Source organism: Corapipo altera, unplaced genomic scaffold, assembly GCF_003945725.1.
Source record: "Corapipo altera isolate COAL_440 unplaced genomic scaffold, ASM394572v1 271, whole genome shotgun sequence".
NCBI classification, from domain to species: domain Eukaryota; kingdom Metazoa; phylum Chordata; class Aves; order Passeriformes; family Pipridae; genus Corapipo; species Corapipo altera.
In genome coordinates, this window is record NW_020884935.1 from 681,515 (window position 1) to 700,061 (window position 18,547).

The 18,547-nt window shown below is 43.1% G+C and overlaps 1 protein-coding gene across 1 annotated transcript in view; it reads right to left on the reverse strand.

Moving 5' to 3' along the window:
• Positions 1 to 863: 863 nt before the first annotated feature.
• BLMH (bleomycin hydrolase) overlaps positions 864 to 18,547 on the reverse strand; it is an 18,018-nt gene continuing 334 nt past the window's right edge. Inside the window, exons 2-12 of the mRNA XM_027660458.1 lie at positions 18,227 to 18,424; positions 17,770 to 17,879; positions 16,990 to 17,131; positions 15,684 to 15,772; positions 14,289 to 14,381; positions 10,487 to 10,642; positions 9,837 to 9,995; positions 9,672 to 9,739; positions 9,134 to 9,251; positions 7,131 to 7,200; positions 864 to 1,862 (exon numbers count right to left, since the gene is read on the reverse strand). Coding sequence (XP_027516259.1) covers positions 1,711 to 1,862; positions 7,131 to 7,200; positions 9,134 to 9,251; positions 9,672 to 9,739; positions 9,837 to 9,995; positions 10,487 to 10,642; positions 14,289 to 14,381; positions 15,684 to 15,772; positions 16,990 to 17,131; positions 17,770 to 17,879; positions 18,227 to 18,424 — 1,355 coding nt within the window. The 3' untranslated portion in view covers positions 864 to 1,710. The remainder of the gene's footprint in view (positions 1,863 to 7,130; positions 7,201 to 9,133; positions 9,252 to 9,671; positions 9,740 to 9,836; positions 9,996 to 10,486; positions 10,643 to 14,288; positions 14,382 to 15,683; positions 15,773 to 16,989; positions 17,132 to 17,769; positions 17,880 to 18,226; positions 18,425 to 18,547) is intronic.

Genomic DNA, 18,547 nt, shown 5'->3' on the forward strand with positions numbered 1-18,547 from the left:
CCAGTTACTCCTGGCTACTGTTCCTTAAACAACTCACATTTGCATGGTTTGACAGAGATCACATTTTGATGAGCAAAGAGTATAAATCAGAAATGGTTACAAAATATGTGATAGTCACCTGATAATTAAATCTATTTGACAAATCAATATTCAACAATATCTCCTGCACAGCTTTGTTACTTCTGCAGAAAAGCCTGTGAAGGGCATGGACTCTAAAACACATAATTCAAGGACAGCAACAAACAGCCTCTTGCTGCTGCTCCACACCAAATTCTGTTGTCCAAGCAGCAGTCCTGTTAGAATGTTAATCCAGAAAACATCAATCCCAGCAGGTTGAATCATTTTGGATGACTCCTAGACAAGCCCTAACCTGGATTTAGTTTAGCAGGCAGGATTCAGCTTGGGATTTCTGATACATGGAGACACATTTGTGTAACCAGCACAAGATACACTTGCAGAATCATTTAATAACTTCCTCCCTCTGTTGTCCAAATGGAAGAAAAGTCAAACCACATAGCAGAGCACCATGACCATACCAAACATCCTTTTTTAGCTTGAACTTGACTTGAACAACATCTCTGTGCCACCCCACTCGTGTTCCAGGGTGGTTGTTCATCCTTACTTACCCTCATTTGCCTTGGACTAAACCCAGTGCAGAGCAGGGAGGTTGGCAGGGGACACACAGACATTCTGGACTATTTAAATCACAGGATTAGTCCTGCTGATTATTTGAGTGCCTGTAGCATGTGAGATATGTTCACATTTTGGCTCACTCAGAATTATTTGCAGGTCATTAATGTCTTCCCATTTCATGAGTTATATGTGTCTCATTTAAAAAAATAAAGAAACCAGAACTGTGCCAGTCACTTTAGAAAGTGTTTATTCAAAAGCTTCATAGCACCATCTTGTTTTTTAAAACAACCAAATAAAATGCAGCAATTAAAACATTGGTTTTTCTGTTGAGCATGACACTAACTCCACCTGTGAACATATTTATGGTTGTTCTTGCTAATAGAAGTGAAAAATAGCGCTCCTGTGCACACAGACACAGCACTGGGCCTTGGGGTGGGTTATCCAGTCCCAGCTCAATAATGGAAGAATAAAACCAAGTGAAACTGGATACCTCAAGGAAACAGTTTCCCCTCCCCAGTTCTGCAGGAAGAGAAAAGTTTTCAAAAGGTAATTTTTAGCAGTTTCAATTCGTATGTCCCCCTCCAAAACTTCAGCAAAACTAAAAATGCAAATATATAAAATATTTTTGGGCATTCTTTTATGGAACAAGTCAGAGCATAATTAGTTAATTAAGTATCTCTATGTGTTTGCTCTATCATCTAGCTATTCATTTTAAAGGGCCTTTCATGGCCATTTTTTCTAGGGAAAACACTGGTCAAAATAATTCCACTACATTACTACTACTCTGATTTGCATTAAAAATTTAAGGTAAAATCAAACTGCCATTGACAGCACTTGTCACGTGTTTTCATGAGGAGGTTTTTTCCTTTTCCCTTTTGAGTTTTGGAGTAGCCAGTCTGAGAGCTTTGATCAGCCAAGGCAGTAAAGCGCTATTTCCCAAGGATCCTTAACTTAATTTCAGGAATACGGACCACGCCAAGTGCTTGGTCACATCATCGTTTGGCTATGGCTTCCGACCACTGGAATTCTCTATTGCATCTACTTCTGATGACCGTGGAGAGGCAAATGCTCTGGAGTTCACTTGGCTAAAGCCCCCATGGGGTCCCAGGCTGGCAGGACAATGGGCTCCTGCTGCATCACTGCCAGGATTTCCTCTGGCACGTGCTTCTTGTCCACCACCACCTCGTACACGTACTCGGAGAACCAGTCGTCCGTCATGATCAGGTAACCTGGGGGTGAAAACAGACCATGACAGCACAGAGCCAAGTCTCACCTGTGAGCAGGGCATCAAACAGGACCTGCTCACACTGCTTCTCTCTCAAAACAAACAAACCAAACAAAAGAAAACCCACAAGGAATTTAACATACAGACTGACAGGATGTTCTTCGTGTGCCCTGAAAGGCCAAGCGAGAAGCCCACCAGGAAAAACAAGTCCCAGAATATCCATAATTTATGTTTCCTCTGTTAAAACAGGCATTGAGAATACTCAAGGGAAATAAAAAGCCTTAAGAAAAAAAAAAAGGCATTTAAGGCAGAATGTAAAATTAAATATCTGGCTTATGAAGTGTTCAGGATTTTGTGTAAAAGGCAATTTTCCAAATGAATATCCAAACCAGCTCTGGTTTAAGAAAGCTTTGCTGGTTTAGTTCCTGCAGTAAGAGGCAGCTGCCTGCTTTCCTCAAACATAAAGCCACCCAAATCACACTTAGGTTGAACCACATCTTAATTTTCTCCCTTAATATAACTCTTACTAAGAATTTCAGTGAACACCCTTTGAACTGGTGTGGGGGAAGTCACATTTAGAGGATCACAGGTTTGAGCAGAGCCACCATTGGAAACAAACTCTTCCAGGTGAGCTGAAAATGAGACTGGCTGGGAGAAAGGAAGCATTTAGCAGACAGATGAGAAGGCTTTATGTAATAAAGTTCCTCGTGTCCTTAAACAGTATCATCACACAATCAAATGAAACAAGAAAACGTCCAAAGAATGTGGACAATAAACACATCTATCTACACCATCTTGTTTCTAAAGCAAGAGATCAGATAATTCCTATAAATTAAAACCCCTATCAATTGTAACCCGAGCTAGAAGCCATTTTGGAAACACTGCCAAAGGGAGCTGCCTTGATTATCCTCTCTTCAGGATATGAGTTCTTGGGACACACAAAAACCTCTCACTCCCAAGAGCCAACAAGTAATTGCACCCTGAGAGGATAATGAACTGTGCCTCTGACATCCCGTATCTCGGAGCCGACGGTGCCGATTGGGATCGCGGCGTCTGAGAAGGAAGAAGCGTCGAGCAGAACCTCAGGACATGCAAATAAAGTCAGGTGGCTTTTAGAGCAATGAAAACCACTACTAACCACAGGAGACACCTGAAAATAAAGCCCCTGAAGTGCCCGAAGGACTCGGCACAAGCCCCTCTGTGCCCGTGCCGTGACTCCCCCCAGGGAGAGCGAAGGGACAGTGCCTGGCACAGGGCACTGTGGGCAGGAGGGGAGGGCAGGTCCTGCCACTGGATGGCTGCACTTAAATCCTTGGAATGCCCTCGTGCAGAAGAGCATGTGAGCAACAGCCAGGACAAGAGATGAAAAGCCCTAAAGGGAGCTGACTTGTAGCTGGAGATGTATCACAGGAAAGTTCTTTTCGTGCCAAAACAAGCAGATGGACCCCTATCCCAAGGGATGTGATAGTGTGATTTAGTATTGCCCTCTTGCTTGCTTTTAAAAAAAGATATCCTATGGGATAAGCTGAAGTCAAAGTTAGGTAATAATGTCCTGTGTCTCCAGAACAAAAGAGTACTCAGAATAATTAAACTTGCCTGGATGGCTGAAGAAGTGCCAATAAACCAAAAAGGAAATATTTGACTGGGAAGTGACTTTTTTACCTCAAAAAACAAGCAATGTTTGTCAGCAGCTGTGTTCATTCCTTGAGGAAAAACAGAGAGGATTCCAAGAAACACTTTTACAACAGATATAAATGTAACTACTAAATATGCAGGAGAGGCAATGCAAGGCTGCTGTTCCCAGGGCTTCCTTTTCTCCAGGACAAGCACTACCACAAGATTTCAGTCCTGCCCACTCCAGAGTGTGGGCACATAACTGACTCCATGCCATGATCCCCAAACCAGGGGTCACAGTCTTTCCACTCCTGTCCCAGGCAAGTCTGGGAATACAAGTGTTACCTGGCACCTCAGAATGTGTTTGCAGCAAAGCAAGAGGGACAACAAGGAAAAACACTTTGCTTCTCTCCCAACAAACAGTCATTTGTTTGCTGGGTGTTTAGTGAGCCAAGTCCAGTCCCTGGTGTTTTGTTGCAGGCTGGACCCTTTAGCACCCTGTCCAAGAAATACTGGGAGTTGGGGCTTACTGGTGTCCCCCACATCCAGCTGGGATGTGCCAAGTTTATCATCATCCTTTGGCTGCCTCTTTGCTGATGTGGATTCTTGTGCTTGACTTACCCAAGCACTGCTTCCCAGATAAGGCAGATAAGATAAAAATCTTACACCTTATCTTATCACAGCAAGAGAGCTCAAACTATGAGTCCTCACCCTCCCACACCAGCTACTAATGGACACTGAGTGAAAAAAGTCAGGGCAGGAAGAAGGAAACCCTGTCAATTTGAGTCACCATCCCTGGAGAGATGCGAGTGATGTGTAGATGTGGCACTCGGGGACATGGCTCAGTGTGGGCTTTGCAGTGCTGGGTTAACAGTTGGACTCTGTTTGCCCTTAAAAGGTTTTTTCCAACCTAAATGATTCTATGACTTTAAGTCACCTCTTCTGGTGTTTGAGAAGAGGCCCTGAGGGATTTGTCCAACTGCCCTTAGTTCCACTGCAGGTTGGGTGGTCATACCCAAGAAAATCAATTCAGGGATTCACCTCCCTGGGATAACACAGTCTGAGATAGAGCCAAGCTTCCTAGTTCTGATGGGATTTTCTGTCAAGGCACTTTTCCAGGCAACTCCCTAAGCAAAACAAGGTATAGACAGCAAGCAAGACTTTCCAGAGACCAAGCAAGACTTTCCAGAGACAGTGGTCTCCACCAGTACAAAGCAGATAAAGGACAGTGACTCACCCTGCAAAGTCCACACAGACGGCATGTGGACAAGACTGGGCAGGGTTTATTCAGGTCACTTTGGGGTCCTATTTTATTTCAAAGGACAAGTAGTTCCTCTTAAACAGCTCTAGAAGAGCTCATTCTTGGAGGGAAAAAAAAAAAAATTAAAAAAAAAAAAAAATCAGTGTATTTGGATGCTCCAGCCCAGAAATGCCACTGCTCAGTCACAGCTCAACAGGTACCACTTGTAGCAGTGTCAGGGTTCAGTTATTGCCCTGTGATTTGGGAATAACAGCCAATATTCTGAAATTGAACCCAGTCTTAATCCAGTTCTAATAAAGAACAACTGGCCAAGGAGCACATACAACCCACACAAATTGCTGACAGACACCTTTTAACTTCAGTGTTTGCAGAACTAACCCAAGTCCACTGGTGCTGTAAGGCAGCTGAGTAAGGCCCTTCCTTCCTGGAAGCATTCCTCTCACACCAGCAGCATCTGACATCACAAACCAAGCATCTGGGGTGTCCCAAAGCAAAGTGTTTGACAATCTCAGCACATTTTTATATTTTACATTCTCTATTATGCACAGAAATGCTCAACAAAATAGTTTTACTTGGAGACAATAAAAAGTTTTGATGTTCCTTCAGTATGGATTTGGCTTTTTTTACTTAATCCAACATCCCAAAGTACATTTTACTACTGTCACAAGCCTTGAAGGCTGAACATCAACAGTTCCATTGTTTTGTCAAGACTGAAGATTTTTATTGGGATACTTTGCTGTGAATGGATACAGCTAACTCAGAACAGACACTACTGCAAGACCAACAGGCCACAACATAAATTAAGACACTTTTCCAAGAATATTCTATGTTTTAGTTAGTTGTTCATGTTATCAAAAGCTTATGAGTAAGACCACATCCTAAAACAGTTCTCCAGAAATAGTCTATTCCCAGAAGAAAACCTAAGACATCCTGGGAAAGTTCTGCCATACCAAATCTTACAAGCACAACATTTGGGATTAATGTGCAGCAGAAAAATGTGGTCAGCAGTGACTGTTGTGCCCTGGGACACTGCCCAGCCTGGCACACCCAGCAGGGAGGCTGTGCCACAGCTGAGCCCACATCCGACCTGTCCCACAGAGGAGATGACAAAAACCACAGGCTTTCCCTCCCCTCCGTTAGGAAAAGCTGAGTGACCTTGGCAGGGCAAAGCAGGGACAGCTCTCACACCACCAGCCCCACTCACCGAGGGCCTGGGAGGTCAGAGCTGCCCCCCAGCCCAGCAGAGAAACACCTTCAAGTCATTCCCATTTTCCATGAGCATGGAAGTAACTGGAAGCAATTTCCTAAACCACTGCTGTGACTCAGGGTTCTGTCCATGCTGCTGCCACATGCCAGTGCCTTTCCAAAGGAACACCAGGGCAGGCCAGGACAGGAGAACAAGTCCGTGCAGAACATCCCAGTAAGGACTCAATGTTGTGCCCCCAGTGCCTGTCACACCAGAGAGCAACACTGCAGGGGTGCTGCACACCCTGTCTTTGGCACAGCTTCCAAAAGGCAGCCAGAACTATCATTTTTTCATTGTTTTTTCCACAGCCAGCTGTTGGAGTTAGAACAGTTTGCACCGCAGCTGTTCACAGCACAAGCTGGGACCAGCCATGCCCTCATTTCCTCGTTTACAAAATCAGTAAGCAAAATCTTGCAGATTGATAAACAGTGCTTTAAAAGAAAACACAAACCACTTCAGTGTCACACATGGCTCAGGAAGGTTATTCAGTAACACCAGCCACAGGCAGCACGAGATCCCACAGAGGGGACAGCTGTAGTGACAGACTCGAGCTTTGCTCTGCTACCAAAAGCTTCAGTACATTTAGAAGTGTTGCAGTGAACTCTTTATTTCTGCTTTCATACTTGAAGGAAATAGCATTCCTATACAGTGCAGTCCTTGGAAGTGATCCTGCCTTATTGATGCTGCCAAGCATTTATCTACTGTCCCCTTATGAACAGATCCATTACACACCCACAAAAATCCCTGGTATCTCACAGCAGAGGTACCATCATAGTTTTGGACTAATGCTACCAGATTTTTCACACTTGTGTTCTGCAGCAAAGGACTGAGCAACAAATAGCCAAGGTTCTGACCAGTGTGACAGAGGGAGAGCAAACTCCTACAGCTGCTGGGGATTTTAGGAAGGGATAAGGGGAATTTATTACGTCTGGGAATTTACTTGTGGTCAACAGCAAACTGGTATCAAGGCTTAAGAAAATCAGCAGCCTCACAGCAATGAACTAAACCTTAAGAAAGTGATAATGAAGGATTTAAACTTTGATAAAATATGAGCTTTATATAAAGTCTACCTTCCATGCCTTCCACACACAAACCAGTCCTTATTTCCAAACACTATGTTCAGCCCCTCTGTTCTCATGACCATAAATTACCTTTATTGCCACGGTCTTCACCCCAGGAGTTTTCCACTCTCCATTTCTCAAATGCATCTTCTTGCCCATCCTGTGACAAAACAAGTCAGTGGTATTCAGTAAGTTCAGGACAGGCCAGGGAAGAGCAGCCAATCCCCTCCATGTCCAAATCCAGCACCAGCAACCACAGAGCTCTCCTCCCAACAGTCTGCAGGCACCACAGAGTTCCATACAATGCTAAAATACCTGTCTACCCACTTGCATAAAATCTGAGGAAAGGTGGTCAGGAGGAGAGCCTGCAATAAATACCTATTTTTACCAGAAAAACACTTGAATTTAACTAAATTCAAATTTGGCCTTAACTGACTCACAGAATTTAAGCAGCCATCCCTATCCCCCATCAGGGCTTGGGGCCTTCTGAAATGCAGGATGCACAACTTGCCTGAACTGGGAATCAGAGGAAAAGAACAAGGACAGCAAAGCAACTCCCATAATTCAGAACAGCATCAGTAAGAGCAAGTGCAAACCCTTGAAGAATCCAGCTGGAGGACACAGCTCCAAGTCTGCTGCATTGCTACTAAAATCTTTTAATATAAAAAAGTAACCTGAAAAAAACCACCTCATAAATCCATTTTTAACATTCAATGGAATATTGTTGCAATGCTTCTGTTCTCACTCAAAAATACAGGACAGTTCTTAAGATGAGACACTTGGGAGCTCCCAGACAGGAACTGGGATGAGCATGTTCATGTACAGTAAGTTTTTAACCAAAAGGTGCATTTAACAAATCAATTTTTGATGTTGTAAAATTGTAATAGGATTTCTTAAATCTTCAAAGCCTGTTTATAAAGCAGGTAAATCCAAAGTATTACATTTTCAACTCAGTTTATCAAAGCTCCTTTAGCTTAAGTAAATGTAAATGCCTTAACATTAAACAAACAAGAAGGAGAAACAACTTTGCCCATTTTGAAAGTGTAAAAGCTTCTGAATTCTGAACTTCCTGCAGGATAACTTCTTTTAAATCATCTTTTGATTTCAGACACACCATCCATCATCTACTGATCTTCTACTCCCTTTGTTAAAGAATTCAGGTCACATTTAGTCACATCTTATGCAACTGTATTTAAGTATGCAAAAATTAATTTAAAAATACAAACCATAAACTGGAGCTGCCAGTCACACCATCAGTGCAAACACACAGGCTTCAGTGATGAACAGATAAATAAGTTTTTAAAAAGTACCACTATAAAACAAATTTTCCTTGGTTTTTAGTTAGATTTTTAAGAAGTGCTCATGCAATCTGATACACAATGGAAGTGTTTAGAGCTCAGAGTGCAGAAAACAGGAAAAGTTATATCGAGTTGTAAAAAGTAACTTGGAAAAATTATTATGACTCAGCAGTCCCATCTCGAGTCCCCAAACTCCAGAGCTCAAGCAAACTTGGTCTGTGCTGTGCAAGCTGTTATTTCTCAAGCCAAGGTCATGTTGGACAGGAAGAGATCACTTCAAAGAAGCTTTATTAAAGACAACTTCTGGAAATAAATGGAAACATCAACATTGCAGATAACCCTGAGTTGTAAGTTTTACATGGTTCTTTTTACTGCATTATGTGCTTTGTTATACTGCCAGGAGCTGATTTAGTTGTGGATTCATCTCAGCCACGGAGCTATTTTGGACACTGTTTTCCTCCTCTAATTAGAGGTCAGAGAGATCCCAAGCCAGGGAGCTGCAAGAGGTTGACACTGTTACAAAGAGCCTCCTACAGCATTTTACCAGGAGCTTCAAGCTCTAAAACAGACTGAACTAACCATGCAGTGGTTCTCCAATAAAAGTCTGTGGGCAAAAGGAAACAATTCTTCCCTTCTTCTTAAATATTTATAGTTCTGAACGCTCAGACAAACAAACACAAGGAGAACAAACAACAAGGCAGAACAACTTACACACCGAGCCCAGAACACAAACAAGCACCCAGGATATTCCAATAAATCCCTGCCAGCATCAGAAGTTCAGGAAGGAGACTCTACCTTCTCAGTGACAGCTGTCAGGACCATGGCATGGGTCATCAGGGATTCTCCAAAGATCAGTCGCTCTGCTTTGTTCATGTTCTTGATGGAGACACCGAACACCAGCTCATGATTAAATCTATTAGAAAGCCAAATAAGCCACATCAAAAAGGATGCAGGGAGAGTTCTGACTAGTAAATCAGGGAATTAGGAGACTGCCCTGTCCCAGGAGCCGGTGCACAGACTGGCACTGAACAGAGTTCAACTAATTTTAATGTCAGAATAAATGCAAAAACTGATCCCTTTAGGAGTTTCTCTCACCAGATATTAGACAATTTAAATAAGTGAGAATATTTAACAACTACTTGTAGTGCATCTTTAAAGGATTCAGATTTAACTAACAAGTGAAAACATTTCTGTGCTGCTGAATTACTTAAATATAATCTTTTGGGGTATATAATCCAAAAGTATGCACAAATTAGTTTCTTAAGCAGCCAAAGGACTGTTCGTGTCCTCACCAAGTATCCCAAATGGCATCCTGGTTTGATTCTCTACTCACATATTCAGGTCATTGATTCCCAGCTTGCCATAGAAGTGCTTTGCCACGTCACAGCCAAACCACACAGCCTGCAAACAGAGGGAAGGGTCGTGTCTGGGCCATATCCCAGGGGTTTTCCATGGCATGGGCTGCACTGTGCCATCCATGAAGAGAAGCCAAACCCACCTCTCCATCCTTAATAGATGCTGCAGCCAATTTCTTCAGGACCTCCACGGGCTGGTTGTTGTAGAGTGTTTTCCTGCCCCCAGCCATGTTGCCCAGGTACTCCACTGTGTACAGCCTGTTGTAGGGATTCTGGGGTCGAGGATCATTCACTAGACAAATCTGCCAAAAACCAAGATGTCATAAAGAGGTGCAATTGAAATCTCTGAGCAGTGGATCTAGAAGGATTTCAGGGAATGGCTTTTGTCCCAGATACCTGCCTGTCCCATAGCAAACAAGCCACTTAACTGAAACAGCATTTTTATGGGTTTGTTTGTTGTTTTGTTTTACAAGTTCACCTCCTAACTGTGGCAGAGCAGCTCTGCATGTTATTCCTGCTCTAATGGCTGCCTTATGACCTGTTATGACTGGTGAGATCACTGCATATTTAATCATTACAAAATCATCGTGGAGCTGCAACGTGAGATCACAGATGATTGAAGGGCAGAGCACAAACAGCACAACAGGGAGAATAAACACGGGGCCCTCTGACTTGGGGGAGCAGAACCCACCTCATGTGCTGCAGTTACAGGGGGGACAGACACTGGAAACAGTAGAAAATAAGTGGCTTAGCAGCAAACAGAGGTCTTGGAAAGCCTTTCAGCATCCCCCACCTTGTCCTCCATGTTGAAGTAAGGCTTCACATGCTCGTTGTAGAACTGCACCGGTGTCATGGGGCCGTATTTGTGGTAGTTCTTCTCCTTATCCCGGAATTCCCAGCAGAAGGTCTCCGGAGGGCTGCCCAGGCAAGTACTCACTATTCTGAACACCTGCCCAGAGAAGCAAACAGCTGTGAGCCTGATGGAACATGCAGGTCCTGCCTCTCCTACCACAGCAATGCCACTGCAGGACAGATCTCCCCACGTGAGAACCAGCTGGAGAAACGGGATCTGAACAGTCACCTTTGAACAAGGTGAATAAACACACACATGAATTATTTGCATTTATCCCTTGAAATCTGGGTGTTTCAGTGGTTCAAAACCAATCTGAAAGGCCACAGGAAAATCCACAGCATCTCTCTCCATTCTCACACTCCATGTTCTCAAGTAAACATCAGGCAAAACAGAAGCTTAAGGCTGAACAAATTCCAGGTTATTCAAGGAATGCAGTAGCCAAAAGCAAAAGCCAGGACACTGTCCAGTCTCATTCCAACATTTCCTAAATAATTCTTAAGTTCCTCCAACAAGATACTCCTGCAGTGCAAGAGAAATGTTACCAAATTGATTCTAGAAAGGCTTGAGCATTCAGCATCACCTGTTCCACCAGGTGTTTGCCCCATACAGAGTCTACAAACCAGACCTTCTAACATGGGCATTTTATCCCAGTGTTTCCACTGCACTAATCCCTTTTTTTAACCATAATGTTCATTTGGATTTCAAAGATGGGCCTTTGCTTCTTTTCAAAAGCCCAGAATAATCTCCTCATCTGTTTTAATAACATTTAACAACATCTCTGTTCAGGGCTGAGCTGGCAGGTTATGTAATTTAATTCCAGATCCCTGCCTGCTGGCTGTGACATCCTTTACAGCTGGCAGCTTTCTTTGGATTTTTAACACAAAAAGTTGACCAGATTTCAAGTCAGCCCCCTTATAAATCAGAACATGAAACTGCACTTCAGAACCACTACTGTACTTTCTCACAGGGCTTATCAGGGAACGTGCTGACACTGGCAGTGTAACCAGATGAGTGTCTTTAGGGACACTGAGCAGGACCTGCCACAGGTACTCTGGGGACAGAGAATTTAATCAGAGTTAAACAGGTTTGAATCTGTTTTACTTCAGCTGACACTGGTCTTCAGCTCTGTCCATGTCTTGAGCACAAAGTCTCTTCCTTGCAAGGAACCAACAGGTTATTTAAAACAAGAGGAGGGGGAGTCAAATCTCAACTGCACCTTCTCCACTGGGATCCAGCTCCTGTGGTCTGTGCCAGTTTTCCCAGGCTGGCAGTCCTCCCACTTTCCCCTCTTCTTACCTTTCCCAAAGCTGACTTACTCTTCCTGGAGCTGGTTGAGCTGATTTATATGGATCCTAAGGCTCTATAAGAACTGCCTTTGTGCTTTTGTGCTGACAGCAAAAGGAATGCACTGTTCATGTTAAGTAACACAGACCTGGCTGTGCACAAAATACAAATAAAGGTGTTCTTGCTCCAAGCAATTTAAGAAAACAAGCAAAAAGATTAATTACAGGTTGAAACAAGGGTGTGGGCATGAGGTTTTTACTGTAGGAACTCACACGTTTATTTCTCAATAAATATGTTAAAGAGCAAGTGTAAATCCCTGAACTACTATAAATATTTAATTTTGCACATACTGCAGGAAAGGTACCATTTGCTGTGGCTACACCCACGTTACCTCAGATAACCACAAGTGTTGAGAGATGAGGCTGTGGAAACAAAATAAGCAAGAAAAATGCCTAAAAGGAGAGCTGCAAGCACATGGGCTCCAGGCATGGAGGAAGGAAAGAGATGGAGACAGAAGTCTCCAGGGAACAGAGGCAGTGCAGCCTGGGAATGGCCTCCCTCAATTGTTTTGCCACCACACCCAACACAGGCCATCTCTTTGTATCTCACCAGCTTCCTCCATCAATAAATAAAATAAGCATATTTTAATTAAAAGGTGACTTATATCAACCCAGTGACAACTAGAACCAAGATAAGGCAAAGATATAGGGGCTTGTGGTACAACCCAAAATGAGTAAGGAGGGGAAAAGGACACTCCTGATAAGGAAGAGTGTCTGTAAAGAACGGCAAAGGAGAAAAATTCAGTTGCATGAACTGCACTGATTTCAACTTCCAACCTGCTGTGCACTGGTTTGATAAGGAGAATGTTTATACAGTTCTGGAGTGAATATTTAATTGTGTGTTCCAGTATAACTCCCCCACTTCAGCTTGAGTGCTGTTCCCAGCAGGAGCAAACTGAGATTTGCTATGCAAATAAAACCTCACAGAAGAAAACCAAGATCTGCTTTGCCACATAAAAAGAAAAAAACCAGAGGCAACACCACTTACATACATATAAACACATGCAAACCACTGTTACTACTGCAGGAAAAAATGCTGTGCTAACATCAGAGGATTAAGCATTTACAGAGCAGACAAACTGCAATCAGTTAATAACCCTTTAAGGTCAGCTCCAGAACCCCTTGTCAGAGGGCAAGAAGCTCTAAACAAAAGAGACATTTTGCAGTGTCCCTGCCCTAAAAGTGACCATCTCCAGGAAGCTTTTGATGTCTGCTGTAAAATCCTCCAAGGGCTTTTGGACACTCACATAAATGCAAGTTACATTAATTCACCTTTCAGCTAAGAGCTGACTGGCAACATGCTGGGGTAGGCTCAGAGCACAGAATTCTGTTCATCTTAAGGCACAAATGCATTTCACAACAGTTTAGGTGAAATCCAAGGAACATGAATCAGTTTTCTTTTAATCTAACCTTAAAATTAGATAAAAAGAAGCTACAGGTTTTTACATGAAGTGCAAAGATGAATTTTGAAAACTCAAACCAGCACATTAATCAATACTTGCATATTAGTGGAACTGCCTAAAACTTCACAGAAATAGCCCAAGGTAGGTTCTGACTAATACTGATGTTGACTGGATTGCAGAAAAACTAACAACACCAAAACATTTGATTTAATGATTCATCTAAAAACAAACATTAAACCACTTGGCACTGTATGTTTGAGAAATAAATGAAATATGTACTTTTTTTAAAGTGCATGCACTAGGTCAAACTAAAACAGCCTCAACTTCTGAAGTTATTTTTGGCAGTTGAAGAACCAAGTATGAGTAGTACAGAATGAGAAAAATGACACAGGTCACTCCTGTTCTGTGTGAGCAGATGGAGGTTCAGGCACTGCAGACACACTGCACTTGCAGGTCGAGTTAATTCACAGCCAGAAAGAGATGCTGTGATTCCTTCCTCTGCTGCCCCCCAGGATCAGCCCACAGCTGGACTCAGCCTTGTGCAGAGACCTCCCTTCTGTGGTTCTTTTCTGCTCTCTTGTGGGGAGTCTTTGCACAACACTCGCGCTGCAAGATTCGCATTCAAAGCCATCGGAACGTGATTTTCAACCTCTTTCCTGCTATTTATAAGAGCCTGACAGGCCACTATTTTGACCTCTCAAGACACAAAATGCTGTTTTCCTGCAGCAAGGGGCAGATGTGTGTCAAGTGTCATCATCCTGAAATCCATAGATTCAAGATCTTTGTCTGGAAGTATGAGAAAAATCTCAGAATGAGGTGAGCAATAAGCCACTGCAAAACAAATTCACTTGAATAGCTCCAACCACACTTCTGGTGGGGAAAAAAAAGGCACTTGTTTTGGCTGAACAAGAGGAAGAAATCCCTTCCACTCTGGCCCTGTGTTCCAAGAAGACTTGTGTCTTTTTATTTATTTACCTCTTCTACAAGTTTATTTACCTCTTCTATCATCATGTCCATGGCAGAACAAAGTTCTCCTTTGCTTCCTCCACTCTCCACCATGTTTCTTAACCGCAAACAATATTCCCTCATCTGTTTGAAAAGAAAGTCATTTGATTACAAGGGTATGAAAGGTGCCACCTAATCAGTTCCAGGACTTCCCATCTGGTTGTTTCAAGCACCTATTTTACTCTTCACAGCATGTTTTCAAAATGAAAAGAAAACACCCTTCAGAAGGCTTAGTTTGAGATTGATTCATTAAAAAAAATAACAAGACAATTGAATGCTTTAAAATATCAGCAAAATATAATGAAAAATTAACAAATAGTCACAATTCAATTACAGTTTTCCAACCACTGATGTGAGGCTTGCAGCCATTAAGCTCTTAAGGCTTGATTTCTCTCGGTTCCATGACTGGTGCTGCAACATCCACACATCATCAGCACCTCTGTGACTCACAGAACACACTGTCTTCATACTGTAACATTTATTTTGCAATTCTAATGCATAATTGATCTCCTGGTTGATAAAAAGCAAGCAGCATTTCCCCACTGCATGCACAACTGCAGCAAGAGCAGCACACACTTCCTATTACTGTCACCATCCATAAGGCTGGGAACAGTGAGTGGGGCTCCCTCAGGACCAGCTGCTTTCTGTGCTCAGGACTAGAATAACATTAACAACATACTAAGCTCATTTCAGCACATACTTTGCATTTTTTATGTGGATTTCAGCAGGCAGTTTTCCCTGAGCACATAGCATATGAACTGGAAAAAAATAATCAAATCCCACTGTAAAAAAAATATTTTAATTACCTTTTTTATCCAGCTACCTACACTAGCACCTTCCCAGGTTAATTAATTTCTGTAGTTCAGGGAGTCAATTAACACCTTCCTTCAGACCAAGCTGGGCACTTCTAGAGTGAAAGCTGATTTTTAAGATTCACTGTTTTGAAAATACATTTTTTCATCTTTTTTATCAAATCTGAGTCATCTCCAGAAGTCTTGGCATACTGGTAGATGAAATATCGAGGGGGTGGAAAAAAGTCCCCTAGACACCACGTGCTAGTTTTGCAGAAACAGGTTTAAGCAGCCACATGTCAAGAATCAACTCTTTTGGAAATCTGAGGATTAGAAATAACTGCTATTAAAACCACATGGGGTACCTTCAAGCTACTGAAGCCTGGCAATGGGCATCTTCAACAATCTCACTTTCCTGCTCCATGTTTCAAGATTAACATCAGACTTTGGTGAGACTTTAGGCTGCTTGTAAATAAGTTTAAGTTGCTGAGATGCACTTAACACTTTGGTCAGTAAAGAAAAGGTGGCCAGGAATATTTGGAGCAGGTTCATTCCCATCCCCTCCCAGTCATTATATCATCTAAATCAATTTTACCTTATGATTCAAGATCTCATTCATCCTCCTAGTAGCCTCTGTGGTGTGAGACTCTGGGAAGTATTTCTTGGGGACAACACCGTACTTTTCTAAAAGACATAAAACTACAGGTTAACAACTGGCTTTTCCACACAACAGATGCTCATACTTTGCTTGTACCCATGTAAAAGCTAAGGAGAGTTTGGATCTGTGCAGAGATTATAAGGGAAAGTCTTTTACTGAAAAGGTTACAAGTACTCCAAGTTTACATTTTAATTTGTGACTGAATCTTCACCTCTGAACCACATTCCACAGGGGTCCCAGAATGTGGAATCCCTGAACTGCTCAGTATCATTTAACTCGACACTTGAAAGTTCTAAACTAATTAGTGCTTTAAGTTCTTTTCACCAGAAAAAAGAAAACCAACTTGATTACTTTAAAATTAAGCTCCTGAAATACCTTCTAAAGAACTGGGCCTCCTATGAAGCACTCCATGTAGTTTATCTGCAGTTAACTGACTAACTTCCTGGTCTCCTTTCCTCCTAAATACTTATAAAATACCAGCAGCAGCTCAGCTGTTTCCTATGCTGTGGTACCAATAACAGATCACACCATGCAAGGCTCTGGATGTAACTGCAGCAGCAAAAATCTTCTTTGCCCTGATTAAGTATTAATAACGAATGGGTGAGGGGAAAAAAGGAACCTCCAGGCTTCAAAGAAACAAATTCCTTTTGTGATTCTAAATATCTGTTATTGGCTTGTTGATTTACAAAAGGTATCACATTGTTTCACAACACAAATGAAAGCAAGTGCTGGTGTAATTAAGTCTCTCCATCAGCGTAGGATCCCGTTTATGCTGGATCTTTGTAAGACCAGCACTGCCACATTCCACATCAATTCCCTCTCACTGGTCTTTGTACCAACTTCAGGTTGCAACTCCAAGTAGTTTTGCTCCTGCCTGGTAGACACACCCAAGTGTAGCCACTTTTTTTCCTTACCTTGTGCCCTAAAAATTGTACACGTGGATATAAATAAATAATGTTGAGTTGACAACTGGAGCAAAAAGGGATTGAACCTTTTTACTAAATGGGAAGTCTGGGATATCTGATTATTTGATCTTCTGAGCTGTCAGCAGCAGCAGCAATATGCTAAAGCAATGCAAGAGAATTTAAGCCCAACATGAAAAAGGTCCTTGGTTAGAAAAGGCAGTGGTTAATGGCATCGTGTTCCTTCCCAGGTCCCAAACTCCGTTTCTTCTTCTGTTCCATTCCCCATCTCAAACCAGTGTGCAAATTCAGGAAGGGCTCCTAATGACCAATTCTCTTACCAATAATGTTAACCAGCATATCCCACTGTCCTCCATCATTGGTGGGGTTGGACAGCAGGAATTGGACCAGTCTTCCTTCCACTGGCTCCTTTTTCTGGGCTGTTTCCACAAAAGCATTTAAAAAGTAGTAACAACGCTCAACCTGAAACACAGGGGAAAAAAACCCTTTTAAGCCTTTAATTAATATAATTAATTGCTGAATATTCAAGTTGTTTGGAAGCACAAAATAGATGAAGCTACTTCCTGCTCATCCACTGAAATCCTTTTTTTCCCCCCTCTAGCATTCCAAGGGCTACCTCTTTGTTACAGACCAAACATTTAGGGGTGAGTTAGCTCAGAGCTTGAGGGTAGGGGAACAGGAAATGTGAAGGAGAAGTTATGCAATGAAGCCTGGCCCAAACTAGCACTAGATTCGCTTGATTTCCCTTAGGGGGACGAGCAGACACACAGCAGGTGACAAGCATGAGTGACAATCATGTTTCCCCTGAGCCTCCAAGGAGTAACTTATGAAATATCAAGTAACTCCTGAAGTATCAAGTAACACTTGAAAAAAGACTTTTACTATTCCAAAACATCAACATGTTGACAACTTTCTTCTCAAGCTGAAAGTCACACTTTGCTCGACCTGCATTTAAAATGCATTTTTAAAGAACTTTTGAAGTTTCTTCCCACGTGTGTTTTCCAGATGTATTGTTAAAACAACCAAGCCTAAAAGAAGTCCTGTCCCAACACTAACACCTGATTGCATAAGCCACCCTAGCACAACCTGCACGACTGTACCTTATCCCAGAAAAAGAGATAGGACTGGCTGAACTCAAACTCTTCAATGTTGTATTTCTTCATGAAAGGGAGACGCATCGCGTTGAGACAGGAAAAGATCCAGCATCTCCCTGAGAGATCAAAGGAACAAGGATTAAAGTGGAACGCCTGTACTCAAGAGCTGCACAACAATTCCTTTTACCACGAGATTCATGACACAGTTCTGCCTCCAGCCTTTGGCCAGGGCTGTACCACACCAAAAAGCTCTGAAGGACTTCTGAAATCTTCCACTGCGAGCACCGGTCTCAGTTACAGGAGGAAGGAGAGGGAAACGCTGCAAGCCTGAAGTCTGTTATTAACTCAGGAGATGCTGCAGGGATTCAGCTTTGCTCCGGAGCCCGGACAAAGGGCTCCCAGAAGCACAGTCAGTGTTACCAGTCAATCCCCAAACACCACCCCGGGCCCGACCCCCTCTCACCGGAGTTCTTCTGGTTGGTGACGGGCTTGCCCTCGGCGGGCACGGCGTGCTGGAACACCTGCACGGTGTCCTGCACCACCTGGCGCTGCAGGCACACCTCCAGCGGGTCGTTGCATGTCGCCACGTTCTGGGCCAGCAGGAACTGCGGCTCGGCCCGCAGCCGCCGGCTGAAGGCGACGGCCTTCTCCGTGCTGAGCCCTGCCGAGGGGACACGGGGACACAGTCGCGGCCGGCTCCGCACCACCAACAACCCCCGAGGAACCCCCTCCCTCACCGCCCCCCTCCCCTCCCTGGCCCATCGCAGGGTCTCCCGGCCCCCCC